The 17,649-nt window shown below is 39.1% G+C and overlaps 1 protein-coding gene and 1 long non-coding RNA gene across 2 annotated transcripts in view; one reads left to right on the plus strand and one right to left on the minus strand.

The window, feature by feature from the left end:
• LOC108693745 overlaps positions 1-11,297 on the plus strand; it is a 12,363-nt gene extending 1,066 nt beyond the window's left edge. Inside the window, exons 2-3 of the long non-coding RNA XR_001932034.1 lie at positions 7,393-7,398; positions 11,286-11,297. This is a non-coding gene — a long non-coding RNA (uncharacterized LOC108693745). The remainder of the gene's footprint in view (positions 1-7,392; positions 7,399-11,285) is intronic.
• LOC108693629 (protocadherin-like wing polarity protein stan) lies at positions 123-14,209 on the minus strand. Its single transcript, XM_018202665.1, has 16 exons — positions 13,767-14,209; positions 12,715-13,276; positions 12,213-12,490; positions 11,158-11,871; positions 10,087-10,927; positions 6,437-9,742; positions 5,640-6,258; positions 4,908-5,274; positions 4,538-4,753; positions 3,785-4,357; positions 3,018-3,444; positions 2,699-2,936; positions 2,044-2,361; positions 1,212-1,800; positions 399-405; positions 123-276 (listed from the first exon to the last, which is right to left on the minus strand). Exons 1-16 carry the CDS (start codon positions 14,207-14,209, stop codon positions 265-267), a joined length of 9,510 nt encoding a protein of 3,169 aa, XP_018058154.1. The 3' UTR covers positions 123-264.
• Between the last annotated feature and the right edge of the window lie 3,440 nt (positions 14,210-17,649).

The raw sequence follows: 17,649 nt of genomic DNA on the forward strand, positions 1-17,649 counted from the left end.
TATTGGAATATATTTTAATGTAAGAATTATCTCTTAAGATTACTCTGATAGACTTTCCATATGCAACATATAAACAGGCACTCACACATACACGCTAATTAATATGGCTAAGTAAGTACAGTCATGGCCGCTTCTTAAAATATATATATATATATATCGACGAGTCTTTATTGCGCGTTGGACACTTAAACTAGGCGTAAACTAAATTACTTTGTACGTTGTTCTCGTTCGTGGCACGGACCTCGTCAGACGGGCGTTTCCGCATTAGTATCCTTCCTGCAACAGTGACAACTCGCGATTAATTCCGATTCAATTGGACGCTGAGAGAAAATTAGAGATAATCGTTGCGGTTTGCAAGATGATTTATAGATTTATTATATATCGTCACGTTCGCTTACCTCCTCGCTGATAATTTGACAGTCAGGGCAAGCACAGATCACAGAAAAGACATAGTTATGTTAGAGAACGTTCCAACGCCACCTTTTGTGCATACAGCAAGGAGAAATATGGGAAACCAAAGAAAACCAGAATGAATTAAAAAGAATGTTACGAAATTGCGCTAAGAAACGCTGTAACTTAAGTATGTTAGTTCGCCACCAACCTTTTTTTACGTACGCTAGATGTGACGTACTTGTATTGTCTTTTTGTAAATTGTTTTATATGTCAATGAACGCAATCAACTTTTTGAATAATCGTTTATATAAAGGTTTCTATTTTTATCCAATGTGACTACGTTTTATTATTTCTATAACTTTGTTAATTTTGATTACAATAGCTTTCATTATGGCTCCATTTTTAATTAATCAAGTCGTTCTAAGTCACATTCACTCCATTTTAAATTATAATTTCTCATAAATCTTTTTCCTGTTAATCTCTTTAAGATTCTACATATTGAAATAATATTTTTTATGTCATTTTTAAAAGAAGATATTATATTTTCGATATAGATGATATACAGACATATAAAAAGAAAAAGCTCAATGAAAATAATTTAAAACGATCTCTTTCTTTGTTATATTATTCTTTGATTCATTCAGACATCAAATCCATCGTATATAAAAAACTCATTTAAGTTTTTACTTTCTATTTAAATTATTTAACAAGGCATCCGATATCCGAGTAAAAAATAAATATCCCAAATCTAAATATAATAATAATATCCCAAATCTAAAAATAATAAAATCTAAATATAATGTGTGTTTATTACTCACTCGGTCTCGGTAATAGTCTGTTCGTATTGCTGTTGTTGCTGCTGTTGCTGCCTGAGCGCTGCCAGTTCGTTACTGTGCTGTAGGTCATGGGTCAACGAACTCGATAGTATCCTGCCGCTCATCGGCAGGATATACTCGGGTCTATCCTCCAGAACGGTGGGGGTGCCCATCTTGCCACGTTTCAGACTACCGTATCTTTCAGAACCGCTGAGGTTGTCGTGCTGGGAGCCGTGCAGACTTTGACCACGTTTCAAGCTGCCGTAACGCTGCTCGGAACCACTCAGATTTTCGTGATTTGAATTCTGTGAGTGATGGCTCATGCTAGAGGCGAGGATGCGTGACGACATGGACAGCATGTACGGTGTGGGTGATACTGTATGGTCTTCCTCGGCAGTATAAGGGAATAAATATTTTTCTCCCAGATGATGCATTTTCTCTTCACCTTCCGAGTAATTCTCATCCGGCTGATTCTTCTGCGGTGAGTTCATCTCTGGATACGGCAGCGGGTTCGGACTCGAGGTCTTGTTCGAAGCAATCTCGTTATCTGACATGGTGCCACCAGACCATTGGCTACTTCGCACATCCATTACTGCAAAAGAAATGAACAGTATTATTTTTAACTTTTCTCAAAAATCATATTACAATCCTTTATATTTATATAACTGTGTGGTGCTACTACAAAATGAGAAACATTTCAATCTTTTAATTGGAATTTAATTTTATCATTTCTTAATTTCATATCTTTTTACAATCACTTATTTTTTTTATGATTCAAGACTTTTACGCGTTTTTCCTTTTGTTCTTAATTTAAACTTGTGATTGCCAATCTTACCATTTGATGATAGATATGCTTCTGGCAGTTGAGAACTCCATCGAGGGGCATAGATCGGTTTGATGTTGGGGAAGAGTTCAGCATTCGAGCAAAGTATGTTCAAGTGTTCGGCAGGATTAGTATGAATATTAGGCAGATAGCTGTGAGTGACGTGCTGCTGTGTAGACACTCCCATGTTTCTGTGCGACCTCGACGTGACATCATCCTCGTCGGAACTATGCGAACTGGCAAGGTCCAAGCTTCTGCCGCCTCCTTCGGCTTGCGAGCCATCGGAGTCTGATTCTGATTCTCTGCGCTGACCTCTTATCTCTGTAGATTCTTTTAAAAACATTGTGTAACATTAACTTAAAGACAAGTAAGTAAAAAAGATGATTTTCGATCAAAGCGGGTCTTGATTGGAGATGATCTTTTATGTGATAAATGAATAATAATACAAGTATGTGTGAATTTTTACAATTTCCAATTCAAACAATTTGTGCGCTGATTATATTTATGTTGAAACATAGTCTTTCAGATTATACAATATCATATGAAACTAGATTATACAATATCACAAAATTAACTTAATTTTATTTATGTAATGAATTAATTCAAATAAAATAATTTTAATATATAGTTAAACATTTTTTCATCCGCTGTTTTTAAAAATTTGTACCTTGTCGAGAATGTAGTGCTGATCGATGACTCCTCGATGATAGATATGGATCTCGATCGCTATTATAATTACTTGTAGAGGTTGATGTATGTCTCAAATGCGTATCGCTACGATAAGGGCTTGAACCTGTTTTATTTGTACTTCTTGAAGTTGTGCTGCTTGTAGAAACGCCAACATGAACTCTCTTACATACGGATTCTGCTCCGTTATAAGTCGAGGAGTAAGCTAGTGCTGAACGCTGAAATATAAACATCAATATTAATGCATTCATATTTAATTCATATATTTGTAGCAAGAGAACAATTTTAAATTACATTACCGAATGGCCATTTACATTTTGACTGCTACTTCCGTTGCCCATACTTCCTTCTAGCAAAGGCGTTTTTTTACCAATACACCTTAATAGACTTTGATACAAATTTCTCCTAACTCTACTATTGATGAAGCAGTAGCCGATCAGACTAAATGCTGCGTGAACTACGATAGCAACACTCAGTAAATACGATAGCATCGGTGAGTTCTCTGACGCATTGAGGACCGCCAAAGTCCATGTTGATCCTAGTAAAGGTAATGAGGCCACAGAGAGCCATAAGAGCGTTCGTAAATTTCCAAAACCCATGATGTGCTCCTTCAAAGTAAACGCTGCGCGGATACACATTACGAGAATGCAGAAGTTCACCAACACGGCAGCACAAACGGGACCTATGAGCGACCAAATCACGGTTTCATAGATGGACAACCAGCAGCTGAAAAATCAAGTAAAAATTTTTGTAATAAAAAATTCCATTTAAAAGTTCAAAATTATGTTCTAATTCTAAAAATTGTATTCTATTATACTATAATAATTATATTTTAGTAATTTTAATAAGTCGCGAATGGATTATCGCCATAGAATTATATCATCTCATTTTAAGTTTTAATTTTAATCTTCAATTTTATAAAGCTGTTATTATAAAGATGTTATTATTTAATGATAAACTAATAAAATGTTTTATGTTATAATAGTAGGTGCTGGATTTTGAAATTTCAAAAATAAAAAAAATTGGAAAAAATTATTTAAAAAATAAATCGTTAAACTCAACTTACAAATAGAAATTTCCGTACTGATCGGCCCTGACTCCGATAGTAAGTCCAACGATGACAGCCGGCAGACCGTATCCCATAGTGTAATAAAATCTCATCTGGCCGTGGTTCACATCTCTCATTTCTGTCAGCATCCGATAAAGATGAACGGAGTCTACAAGGGTCCAGGCAAAAGTGCTCAACCAAGCGTAATGCAGTCCTATCGCCGTAAGTTTGCAGGGGAATTCGTTGGAGACGAGAGGATTTCTGGCTTTGAGCGCGATTAGGTATAGGATTTCCGCCATAAAAACGCATAATACCAAATTCTTGTGAATACTGTTAGAGTTGGTACCACCGCCGCGAATTAACGCTAGGATCAAGAGAGCAGATAATAGCAGTGGTAAGGCGAGCATAAACGCGCTGTAACTGGTCACATCCTCTAACAAAGATGGCTCGGGAACATATTCAAGATCGAGGACGTCTGTCAGTATGGCAAAAGTGGACAGTTTCATACAAGAGCAGTTCACAATAGTACCGAATGATAAGGAATTGTCTTCAATTTCCGTGGTGCAGCCCATTCGACTCCATTCACCAATTCTGAAATTAATCAGGTAAAATTATTTTCTAAACATTATAAAATTTTTATATTGAAATTAAAGAATAAAATTCAAATTTATATAAATGAATTGTGATTAAATTTATCAATTGTCAAATAAAATTAATTTTTCATAGAATTGAAATTTCTTAATTTGTGAAAAGTTAATTAACTTTTCTTACCCTCTCGCCGTGCTCCAATGAACGCATTGCGGATTTGTTCTGGTCTTGAAATCATCATTTTCATGAAGCCAAAGTCTGACTTGAATCGGAGACTGCAAAGGAATTCCTGTTAAGGACTCGTACCCGTCATCCGAGGGAACTAACACCGAGACAGTCATTACGGGCGATCCAACTGCTACTTCTACTCCCCATCTAACTGATACTGAATCATCAAATCTATAATTCAAACATTAACATTAAAAGTAACTAGCCAGATAAGCCATCCTTTTATTCCCATTTTTGCATATAAAGTTTAATAAAAATAAATAATAAATTCTTATCATATTAAAGTAACAAGAAATTTATACAATAATTGAATAATATAATATACCTTTGTGGCAAAAGAGCACCAAGTTCTTTGTATTGCACGTAACTCAGTACAGCCTTTCGATTGTTCAGACTGTTCTTCACATTTAGTTCACCCTGTATAACAGGTTTGATACCTAATGTGTTGAGTGGCACCTGGATCTTTGAGTGTGGATCGAATCTGCTTGGATCAGCCATGTAATTGTTGTACTTTGGGAAGCTAATAGATGGACCAAAATGCGCTGAAGAGCTTAGAAAAGTAGAGGTATCAGGTAGAATGACTTTCCGATCAGCTTCCGCGGGTCTTGCTGTTGATACAGTAGGATCTTCCTTATACTCAATTGTCTCATAGCCGAAGAGACTCTCCGATGTTACGATGTCTAGACCCAGCACTAAAATATGACGCATATAATTTAATAATAAAATTAAAATAAATATTAAAAATTAATTTCTTTGCATGATATGAAGTGAGTTATACTTCAGCGGAAATTTTAAAATTTGTTTTTATATTATTATTTAATTAAATGTAAACATTGTCACATGTATTGTCGCGCACAAAACTTATTCATAAATAAAAAAAATTTGTTTTAATTTCAATTTTTTAGAGAAGTAACAACAAATATCTAAAAATAATAAAATACCTAAAAATATTAAATAATTTATAATATTAAATAATTTATAAGTTTTTAAAATAAATCGTTTCATTAATTAAAGTAATTAAATTGGAAGGAAGATAAATGATCTCACATATACATACCAACATTATCATTGACTACTTCAAAGGGATTGGTAAAAGTATCATGTTGAGATGCCGTTAAAGTCTTCAAGTATCTCGCCATAGCATCCAGAATCTTATCGGGACTATCTCCGTTAAGTTCTCCTATCTTGTCCCATTTTTCCTTGTATTTGGATCTTAGAATTGCTCCGGCTATACCGATCAAATGAACGACGTAATCCTTGTCTTGACTGTGAGTCAAGTTTAGACCTACTAGACTTTCTTCATAACGTAACAACGCCACTAGCAAAGATTCCGTCACCAGAAGATCTGCTCCGTACATTTCTCTCGTAATATTCACCGCTCTGTGAACATCTTTTGCCATTTTCACGGCTACGTAAGTGTTTAGCGTGAGATCCTTGGTTTCCAGAGCTGCTAGCTGGTGTCGATGTTCGATGAAGACCTCCGAAGTGCAATTAAAGAGATCGGGCGGTTGCCAACCGCCTAACTTGTCGTCGCAAGATCTGGAAGTTTTGCCCTCGGCGGTGCCGGGACAGTCTTCAATGGCTGTCAGTCCAAAAAGAGTCCGCGGCCACCACAGATCATCCGAATACGATCTGGGACAGCCATCGTAGACTACCTCACAACCTCTCAGAGTCACCTAATATATTAAAAAATATTAATATTTTAATTAACATCATTAAAAGCGATGGTCTTCTTAAATTAAAATGATTTTATTTTAAAAGATTTATTTAAAAAATTTAAAGATATTCACAGTATTTAAATTTTTAAGAAAATGTTAGCTAAAATATATTTTACATTTCTCTCTATTCTTTTACCTCAGCATAAGAATTTGGGCAATCGGTGCATGAACGACCGATCACTCCCGTTCGACAACGGCATTGACCAGTCTCACTGTCGCAACGAGGACCGAAACTGCCAGTTGTGTAGCACTCGCACGGTGTGCACTCTTTCCGCCCGTTCGGCTGGTAGTGGTTCTCCTTGCAGTGGCATTCGCCGGTGGTCTTGTTACAAGCGGGATCATAGCCCTTGGTCTCATCACAGTGGCAGGGCCCGCAAATTGGAGAGCCCCACCATGTCGCCGGACAGGGTTGTTCACTTTTCATCTCGCAGTACTCTCCGGATATATCAGAAGAAGCGCATTTACATTGATACCCACGCCGTACGTCGGTCGTATCTTCGACGCAGGTACCGGCATCGCTGCAGGGTTCGAGATTGCAAATGCGTTCGCAATTATTACCTATATGGCCAGCCGCACACACACATTCGCTCGATCGCCACTGCGCTATGCAGATTGATGCCTGTGGACATTCCGTGTTGCAATAGGTTTGAGATGGACAACCAGCGTCGACGTTCTCTTGGATAGTTGGACGCTGAAGAACGCTTTGGTTGGTGCCGATTCGTATATCCTGCAGACAGCCATCAAAGAACGGTAGATCGATAGTGGTCGCTTGGTCTGGACCACCTACAAGAATTCTGCCAACGTACAAACCCTGCAGCTTAGCTGGTAGCGGCACTGTCACAGGTCGATCGCGATAATCTGTGTCTAGGGATACGTGACCGCTTTGCCAGACAATCTCCATGCGATGCCATTCGCCATCCGCAACTGTACCGCTAGTTCGGATTACATCAGCACCGTCCAGTGAGACGACCAGCTTGCCGTTTCGGATTTCCAACAAGACCGAGCTATTCTGGCCGATCTGCACGCTCATGACAAATGCTAGTTGTGCGCGAGTGCGGAGACTCAGTGCCGTCATCCACGGTAATTGAATAGGTCGCAGTAACGGATTGAAGCCGAGCATGCCATTGCTGTGAAAGCTATACGGTGCGCCAATTTCTTCGGCGCAAGTAGGCCCGGCAAAGTTATGTTCGCATTCGCAAACGAAACCTGACCAGATCTCACGGCATTTACCATTGTTCCTGCAAGGCGACGAGGCGCAGAAGGCAGTTTTTTCGGGGCAACCCGCATTCGTTCCATTGTCGGCTACGAATGAATTCAAGTCAATGAAAACGTGATCGATGTAAAGATCACTAATGCATCCAACATAATCTTTGTTGCGGATTTGGAAGCTGGATGGGATTGCTGGCAGACCACCTAACTGTAATGGTCCAGTCAAGTCCAGAAACCTGTGGCAGGTTTCGGTAACAAGTCCGCAACGTTCTTCGAGAACTCTTTCACTTCTACCAGCGCAGGTCCATTTAGGACCCAATCGTTTCTCGCCGTATTTTAAAGCGAGCGCGACGTCACAATCGTCTAGAGACACTGTCACTGTTCGATTGATGTACGAGACCACAACCTCGTGCCACTGACCGTCTGAGACACCGCCAGGAATGGTCGCCATTGCTCTTGTTACTTCATCACCGAGGGAAAAGCTAAACTGCACGCGTGAATCCACGATTTCCAGGGCAATAAAGTCATGGCGTTCATTGTATCTGCCGTTGTAGAGTAGCAGACCATCAGCCAACTCGGTAGCAAATTTCAGTCTAAGATGAAGACGATGACGTTGCTTGAGAGAAGCGAAAGTGAGGAATGTCGCCGGACTGAAACTGCGAGCTTTCAACTCGCAGAAAGGTGTTACGCTTTCCAGAGCAGACACAGGGCAACCTTCACAGGTAAAGCCAGCAGTATTTTTCACGGTGCATTGAGAATCACCTTTGCAGATGCCGGGTGAGCAAGCGTCGCGGTTCATTGAGATCTCACAATTTACGCCGGTGAAATCCGGTTGGCAGATGCATGAATATCCACCCTCTCGCCTGTGGCAGATGCCGCCATTCATGCAAGGATTCGAGTAGCATAAATTCACTTCGGTGTCGCACATGTAAGCCTCGCGACTACCAGTAAAGCCACGGGCGCATCTGCACGCGAATGTAGTCACTGGATATATGGGTCGAAAGAGAACTGTGTCGCTGCTGGCAAAACCAGATGCGTTGCCAAACTTGAGCACCGTTAGGCACTTTTCAAAATTCAGGCAAGGTTCACGAACGCAGAGATTATCGTCGAACGGTAGAACAGTGACTGTTGCCAATCTCGCCAGAATACCGCGGTTGAGATATACTCGTTCCTGAAGAAATTGTGGACTGTAAAACTCGTCAACCGTGCCTGGCTCGACTTTGCGTGCCGAGAAGCTCACGTTCAAAATCTTGCTCTGCACGTTTGCATCTTCCTGAACACTAAAGAGAAAGATGTTCTCCCGCGGACATGGAATGATAGCCGCCAAGCCATCCAGAAAGTAACCCAGAAGAGGACTAAGAAATGCTTCCACCGTCATATCATCCAGTCTTACTGTAATTGAGTTCAGCAGCATCTCGTCAGTAATCAGACGTACTGACAACGTCATTGTAGCCTTTGCCTCATTGATACCGTCTGTCACGGCGACTTCCATAGTCGCTACTCGCGGCACGTTAGTATTGAGCTGTGGCGACAATCGGATCTCGCCAGAGGTTCTATTGAGATCGATCAAATTCGCATTGTTACCGGCGAGGATGCTGTAGACAAGATTGTCCGTTACATCAGCATCCATTGCTGGTATCCGACCAATTGGTATAGTTGGAAAGAAGTCCTTGAAATTATTGAAAATTATTTGAAAGTCCTTAAGCACCGGTGCGTTGTCATTCACATCGGTCACTAGGATCTGTACCACCGCATCCGAACGTAGCGGCGGTGACGCGGCTCGCACCACAAGTTCAAATTTCTTCTTCGGTGATTCGTAGTCAAGTTCCTCGAGGGTAATTAATTCGGCGCGATCGGCGCCTTGACGAATATTCAAGCTGAAGCTATTGGAATCCTCACCACCGATGATACTGTACTGCACCACTGCGTTAGGACCCTCGTCTGGATCGTGGGCATAGATTTCACCGACAGTTGAACCAATTGGGGAATTCTCAGTGATATAAAGAATGATCTTGTCATTCTCAAAAGCGGGTGGTGAGTCATTGATGTCCTCAATCTTGATAGTAACAGGAACGACAGACGAAAGTGCAGGTGAACCGCGATCTGTGGCGACGGCCTTTAAAGTATAATATGCCACTGATTCTCGGTCCAATATTTTCGCGGTCCTGATAATACCTGTCGTAGAATCAATCGTGAACGCTCCATCGCCGTCATCCTCTAAACCGTACCTTACCTGGACCAGGTATATATTGACTTCATTAGAAAGTTGTGAAAAGAATTTTAAAAGTTGTATTAAAAACTTTCTACTATTTATTATGCTTATATTTATAATTGTTGTTTAAAAAAAATTGATAAAAATAGTTTTGATCGATAAAAAATACTAACTTAGTAATTTATTGATTATATTACAAATTCAAGATATATATTTCTGTTTAATATTTCTTTTAATTTATTATTTCTATTAATATTTCTATTAATTATTAAAATTTGTATTTATATAAGCAAACCAATTAATATACGATATTTCTCATTCAAATTATCATAGCATCATTTTTTGTTGGAGAGAGCTACACTTACTCGGCCATTGAGATCGGTATCTGCATCGGTTGCCGCGACTCTCAGCACGCTAGTGCTTAGCAAAACATCTTCGAGAATCGAACCGTGATATTGTGGCGCTTCAAAGACTGGCGCGTTGTCATTTACGTCCGTGACGGAGATCTCCACATCGGTAGTATCCGACAGCGATGGCACTCCACCGTCCCGGGCGGTCACTGTCAACAGGTACGAGGGTACCGACTCGCGATCGAGCGCCTTTGTCGTCGTAATCGCTCCAGTTTGTGGATTGATGGTGAATTCGGTGATCACCTGTTCGCCATTGTCAATCGCTAGACTGTATGTGATCTGGGCGTTCTTGCCGACGTCGGCATCAGTAGCACTCACTACCAGGACTGTTACGCCAATCGGCGCGTCCTCGAATACCGACACTGAGTAAGGTGCGTTTTCGAATTCTGGAGAATAATTGTTGGCGTCCGACACGTTGACATAAACCAAGGCGGTATCAGTACGGCTACCTGTATCCGACGCAGTCACTGTTAATACAAACCGCTTCTCCTGCTTATAATCGAGTGTCTGGGCGATAGTTATAAGGCCACGTCCGTTTTGCGAAGAGATAGAGAAACGTCCGCGCGTGTTACCGCCCGTGATTTCGTAATGGATTCTGGAATCTTCATCCGGATCGGTGGCGGTCACCGTAGTGACTGGGGTGCCTGCCAGACTATCTTCGGATACTACAGCCTCGTAGGTTTTTGGCTCGAAATAAGGATCATTATCGTTCACATCGGTCACTGTGAGAAACACTGTCGCGCTCGCGGATTTTGGTTCCTCTCCTGAATCCGCCGCAATTACGGTAAATTGGTACCTAAAATCAAAACGAGAATCTTTTGTCAAAGGATTTGCTAAAGAATCTGAAGTAAGTTTTTTTTAAGTAAAATTTTATGTATTGAATGGAGGAAAAATTATTTTATATATATTTCTTCAAACATTATTTTTAAATGTTTAGTACAATTTTTATCCGCATTGATTTATGTTTCAATTATTCCAACTTCAATTAAATGATGGTTTAAAAATCGATAAAAAAGATTAATATACTTTGAGCATTGTTCACGATCTAATTGCTTCGTCGTGTAAATCCAACCAGTTTCTGCTTTCACAGTGATGGGGAAGTTCTCTGTGGAGGCGCCGGTGAAATCGCGCGCACCAATAGTGTACTTGATGAGTGCGTTATTACCCTCGTCGGCATCATACGCTTGTACTCTCAGGATCGAATATCCCATTGGTACGCTTTCCGACACCGATTCTTGGAAATGACTGGTATAGAATCTTGGCGCGTTGTCATTTACATCCCTGACCATCACCAGCAGCTGAGTAGTGTTAGAACGCGCGGGCGAGCCACCGTCCTGAGCGCGAATGACAATCTTGTAGCTCCTAGTGGACTCGTAGTCGAGTGGCTTAACTAGGGCTACATCACCATTCATTGAATCGATTGAGAAGGTATTCTGTGTGTTGCCGCCGATGATAGCGTAGCGGACAGCAGCGTTGGCGCCAGCATCCGCGTCCATCGCCCTGATACGGGCTATCACTGGATTAGTCGTGTAGTCCAAGTCCTCTGGCACAGTCGCCGAATATGTGCGCTCGGTGAACTGTGGGTAATTGTCGTTGTCGTCCAGCACACGTACCACTAGAGTCGCGTTTGAACTACGTCGCGTCGAAGGTGATGTCGCTTGATCCGTAACACTGAGCACTACCGTGTAAATCTCGGTTTGCTCGCGATCGAGAGGAGTTCGCGTAGTAACTACGCCGGATCTGAGATATACAAAGATTTGTATTGTGAATATAAGAATTGTATGAAATTATATTTCATTGATCATATAAACAATTTTATCATAAGATCTTCTAAACAAGAAAAACTAAGTTAAGAAGAAACAAAGAAAGAAAGAAAATAAAAATTCTACGTTTATTCGTGTCATTGATAGTATTAAAACATAAAGAAGAGATAATCTATAATTCATGTAATAGAAAAAGATTGAAATCCTTTTTATTCATGAATAAAAAAAAGAACTTCCTAAATATTAAGATGATGAGTTTCGGATGTCAAAAAAGTTTTCTTCAAATATGCCGGAATACATGATATTTGTAATATCAACCTTGGATCGATTCTGAAAGTCGCTGCATCCTCCATATGCGTGATGCTACTCCCTGCCGTGATAGAGACGATAGAGTACTCCACTTCGGCATTTCTTCCAGTATCTTGATCAGTAGCCTTAACCGTAATCACCGTGGAACCTACGGGAACACCTTCACGTATTGACGCGTCGTATTCCGGTCCCTCAAAGCTGGGCGTATGATCATTTGCATCCAATACATTAACTTGAAGAGTCGTTGTGCCGGTGCGCGGAGGAAACGAATCATCCACCGCCAACACCTATTTGGCAAATAATCCATGTTTGTAATTAAATGCTATTTTGATTAGAACTTTTATTTTTTTGTTTTAATTATATGTTACAGCGTTAATAAATTGCTTTTAAACAGAAGAGAGATGTACGTCTCTTAAGTAATGATTTTTTTTTTTATTAAATTTATTCTTATCGTTAGAGCAACACTTATGTTTCTAATTTTTTTCTTTTTACTTCAGAATTTGATACGCACCCGAAAATAGTGCACGTCGACATTTTCCCTATCCAATCTGGCACGGGTTGTCACTCTTCCAGTTACTGGATCAAGAGCTAATAATGCTTGCGATCTCGCATCTACCAAGGAACTCATTGAATATCGTACAGCGCCGTTCTCGGGATCTCTAGCTTTCACTGAAGTCACATACATTCCCGGCTCTTTTTCCTCTTCCACCGCGGCGAGATAGAGATGTTGCTCGAAATACGGCGATTGATTCTTGAGCTCTCGTCTCACCCTCCTACCAAGATCAGTATCATCCAGCTGATGGTGATGAAACACAATCTTCAACCGATGCTCGGCATCTGTCAGACGTGAGTCGCCAGTGCAGCGCAAATTCATGCTAACTGAAACTTTCCATAATGGATCGACCAGGCATTGCTCGGTTGCAGAAACCAGGTCCCCAGCGGCACCTTCCACGAGGAACCTGGGGTCTGCCACTCCACCCCATCTCGTTTCGCATTCCTTTAATGTCGTCTGAGGTAGAAAATCACGGAGAGCTGCCACCAGTTGAGACGTCCGTAGGCATACCTCGGTAAACCTATCGATGTAATTGGATCTTTAGCTATGAATTTTTATTTTTGCGAAGCTAAGCATTAAATATTTTTTTTTAATTTACTTTAAATTAGTTAAATATAACAATCTAAAGCCCGTTTTTACCAATATAGATTAATTTTAATCTCAGTTCAACTTATTCAATACTCAATTCAAGTTACTCTTTATCTTTTTCTAATTCTCAGAACTGGAAAAAGATGAAGAGTTAATTAAACCGAGATTAAAATTAAAGTTTATTGGTAAAAACGAATCTAAATTGTTTAAGCTAAGTTAATTTACACCTGGATTAATGTACCATTCTGACCATTCTGACTGTTTTTTCAGAACAGTATCTTTTTTTACTATAAAGAGTCTATTTATATTTTGTGTACAGAATTGTCTACATCTATATTTCGTCAAATAAATTAAATTCCGATATTGCGAGTCAGTATCTACATTCATTAATATTTTTCTACATCTAACAGTCGATTTCCAACCTGTCGGTGCTGGGCATCGCGTAAGAGGCCAGAGTCTCCGCCATCCAACCCCTGGTGGCCGCAAGATCGTGATTCTCCCCGCCACATCCGGTAATCAGGATCCTTAATGGTAAACTATAGTAATCGATAGTGGGTCTACCGAGGCGGGAGCTCGTCGAATCGACGTAGAAGGTGAAAACACGCGGATACTGGAGGCCTTCACAGCTGAGCATCTTTGCCAGAGTTACGCGGCCTGTATGCGGATGGACTTTGAGGAGTTTCCGAGCAAACCAAGCGGTGCGCTCACTGGACGCCTCGTACTTGCGACGACCGCCCAGCTGTGGCACTCCTGCCTCGAAGACGACAGTGCCAACGGGCGTGCTGGATGGTAATACCGTCAAGTAGCCATCGCCCAGCGTCCAGATGGTCGTCAAGATCAACAGCATCCATTTCCACCTCGCCATGGCGACACGCACTTAATCCGCGCGATTTTGCGGTCTGTGCTTTTCTCTTCTTAAGTGTCTCATGATTGTCTATCTTCGCGAATCCTTCACGAATTTAACACATCGATTCACTAGGATCCATCTAAAGAAAAATATATCGATCTTAAATTTTTTTAATTAATTTTATTTGTAGTATCACATATTTCAATTTCAATCTAAGACCGAATAACTTTGTTTTAAAACTGAAATAATGGACGCTCATCAAGTTTACTTTAAAGAAATTGTAAAATTCACACAAAGATATTATTAGGCCTCAAACCTGCCTGCTTTAAGCAAATAGGGGTTTTATTTATATTTAAATTTTTTGTCAAGAAAAAATTGTTTTGAATCCGTAAAGCACTTAAGATCGAAGATTATCGCTAAAATAAGTTTATTAAATCATTATATATACATTAAATGCAGATAATTTTTCCATTCCATTAGAACGAATGGAAAGTCATTTATTTACTTCAAGTAATTACTTCGAGGTAATTTGCTACAAGCTCAGTAAAATATCGAAATCGAGAAAAGCAAAGGATGATAATAATTACGATGACATCGCGACTGAAAGTAATCTCGCCTGGGCTTCTTCTTGTTCCTTGCGCAGCCTTTAACTCAACCTGGAAGACAAGTCGCACGAGTAAGGACGAGTCAGCGTGTATAAGGACGTGAGGACGACTGTCTTGTTCTTCCTTCGCTTATTTCGCTCTGGCGAGTTTAATTGCCTTCTCGCTACAGCGAAGTACCATAATTACCGGTACAGACGGCGATTTTCGAGGTGCACACGTTTTCCCCTAGCGAGAAGCGATTCTCCTTCGCCAACAAAACGTGGGAAACGAACTACTTCCGGTCGTGCCCTTGCAGTGAATTGCCCCAAAGATATCGGTCTTTCAACGGCTGCAAAATTCGCCAATCTCTCGCATTACACGCATGCTTACATCACTTATCGCAATTTAATTCGATCGACCGTTCCATTGCTTCTCGAGTTCCGGGCTGTTTTCTTTCACGCTCGACTTGAACGCGCGCTCGCGTGCGATCCTGAGAAAGTCGATCGCGAGCAACGGAATCGCGCGCACTAAGATGATATTCGTCTTGTAAAGAAGAGTAGATTTCTCCAATTGTAAGAAAAATATATATGAGATACCGTTGCTATAATTCTTCAGATCGGTTTAAGTCGGGCGGGAAATAATTAGTCATTTCACACGTTAATCCTGTTACAGGTCTTATTATATTATAATTAGTACATTAAAAGATATATAATTTAACATTAAAAGATAATAATTTTATGTATGTAAGTAATATATGTACATTTGTACAACAATTTGTCGGGGAAAGTTTAGTGTATGAATGTTTTTTTTCAAATATGCGCCCTTGACATCTAACTTTAAGGAACAATGGGATCTAATATGCAGTAATGCGACGTCCGCTGTCATGCTCGAAAGAACGGAAGACTACGATCTTTATCTTGAGTTCATCGTGATTCTCATTGCACAGCTGTCTGCTTATGCAGCACATACTCTGTTTCTGATACAATTATGTTCTCTTTATATTAAATGATAATAGAATTTTCAAGTCAAAATATTTCAAAGAAGAACAGATAATTATCTCTCTTTGATGAAAAGTTACTTTCTTTAATTATATCTCTCACAATAATTCTAGGTTGTCTGGAGAAATTCTTTTCTCCAGATAATTATCTTCACATTGCAATGATTTTTCTTTCATTTCGTAAACGAAAATAATTTCATAAAATCATAATAATTAAAATATTGTGTAAATTAATATAATTAACTTTCTATTATGCAAATGTTGCACACAATCGAAAATTACAGAATAATAATTAAATTATTAAATTATTTTCGTAATAAAATCTCGAAAAAGAAAGGAAAGGAGTAATAAATTGCATAACGCATAATTTGGAAGGAATTTTCTGAATTGTTGTTTAAAATATATCATGCGGTACAGAATTAATAAATAAAAACATTTCTTCATCCATATTTGCATTATTTCGATGAATGTTGCTGTTGAAATCTGGATCTTATTTAAACATCGAATATATCTTAAGCCGTATAATGTGACTTGATATCAACGCGAGAGCAAAGCTACGCGAGGATGAGTCCGAGGATATAAATACCGACTAACCATTTTACTCGCTTCGTTGTACCTGTCGTACATAGCTGAGAATTCAATTTAACACCTCAGAAGATTTAACGAGCTGTTGGCTTTCAAGAGCGTATACTTTTAAGGAACTGTAAAATCCTATGGCCGAGCAAGAGTACAAATTGATGGAAATATAAAAAAGGAAAATTGGAAGAATCGATGAAAAAATCAACCAAAAAAAATTAACAGAATCGAATAAGTGGATGAATATAATACTGGTAAATTTTTTATAAGACTGTCGGAGTTTTTATAACACTCAAAATTTCTTAAACCGCGTTTGAAAAATCTAAATGAAAAGAGAAGAGATTGACGTTCACAATACAATAAACATTGACAGTTGATTTATGTACTCGAGCATCACAAGACTCGATCTTGTTGAGTCTCTTGATCAACGATTCTTGTAACAAGTACCCGCAAACCGCATCTCGAACTGATTTGCTGCTGCCAGTATCGATGTTAACGCGACGACTTTTTAAGCGAGCCAAGAAGGGAAAATAACGATTCGTCAGTTAATCGATTGTGTACACAACTTAGTTTTTTGGTTTATAGACTCAAAGAAGTAAGAAAATACATTTCAAAGTATAAAATAAAGTTAAATATAAAATATGAAATACGAAAATTTTCTGTTTTAAATATTATTTTTCTACGAGAGAAAAAAAAACTTTTATTGGGGAAAATATAATAAACTTTGACAAAGAGGTACATATTGTAGTTCCAACATTATAAAATTTATTTGTTTTAATTAATTAATTAATTAGCTTTAATTATTATTAATTAATACTTTATCTGATCGATACTAATAACGTGTTTAAAGAAAAAAGTATTTTGTAAAAGTAATTTGAAGACTTTATTTGAAAAATATATATTTATATATAAAATCTATTTTTTTCAAATATAAATTAATGATAAAAAAATAACTATTACTTTTATAGTTAAAAAAAACTTTCTAGAATTCTCTAGATTTGTGGATTTCTAAAAAGTACGATTTTAAGATAATTCAGAAAAAAGCGTTCGCTCTTTATCATCAATCTAATCTGATTAATCTGATTTCAACATTGAATCGTTAAGTTTTTCCACTGAATGCTATTGCACCCAAAGTGAGTGTAAAAACAAATGTTCAAATGGTAAAATGCCTATGTGCAGGCATCTCGCGTGCAACTCGTCGAGTAGATTAAGCCGAGAAACTTTAGTCCGTAATGTGCAATGCAATGCACTATGCAATCGCGTGAAGACGCGGCGCTCGCGATGCATAGGCGCATCCTCCC

This window comes from Atta colombica, unplaced genomic scaffold (genome assembly GCF_001594045.1).
Source record: "Atta colombica isolate Treedump-2 unplaced genomic scaffold, Acol1.0 scaffold96, whole genome shotgun sequence".
Taxonomy (NCBI): Eukaryota; Metazoa; Arthropoda; class Insecta; order Hymenoptera; family Formicidae; genus Atta; species Atta colombica.

Coding starts and splice junctions, on each gene's coding strand:
- LOC108693629 (XM_018202665.1), bottom strand. CDS start 14,209: ATGGCGAGGTGGAAATGGATGCTGTTGATCTTGACGACCATCTGGACG. Junction 5,275..5,639: donor AGTAGTCAATGATAATGTTG/GTATGTATATGT, acceptor GTCATATTTTAG/TGCTGGGTCTAGACATCGTA. Junction 2,937..3,017: donor AAAATGTAAATGGCCATTCG/GTAATGTAATTT, acceptor TTTATATTTCAG/CGTTCAGCACTAGCTTACTC.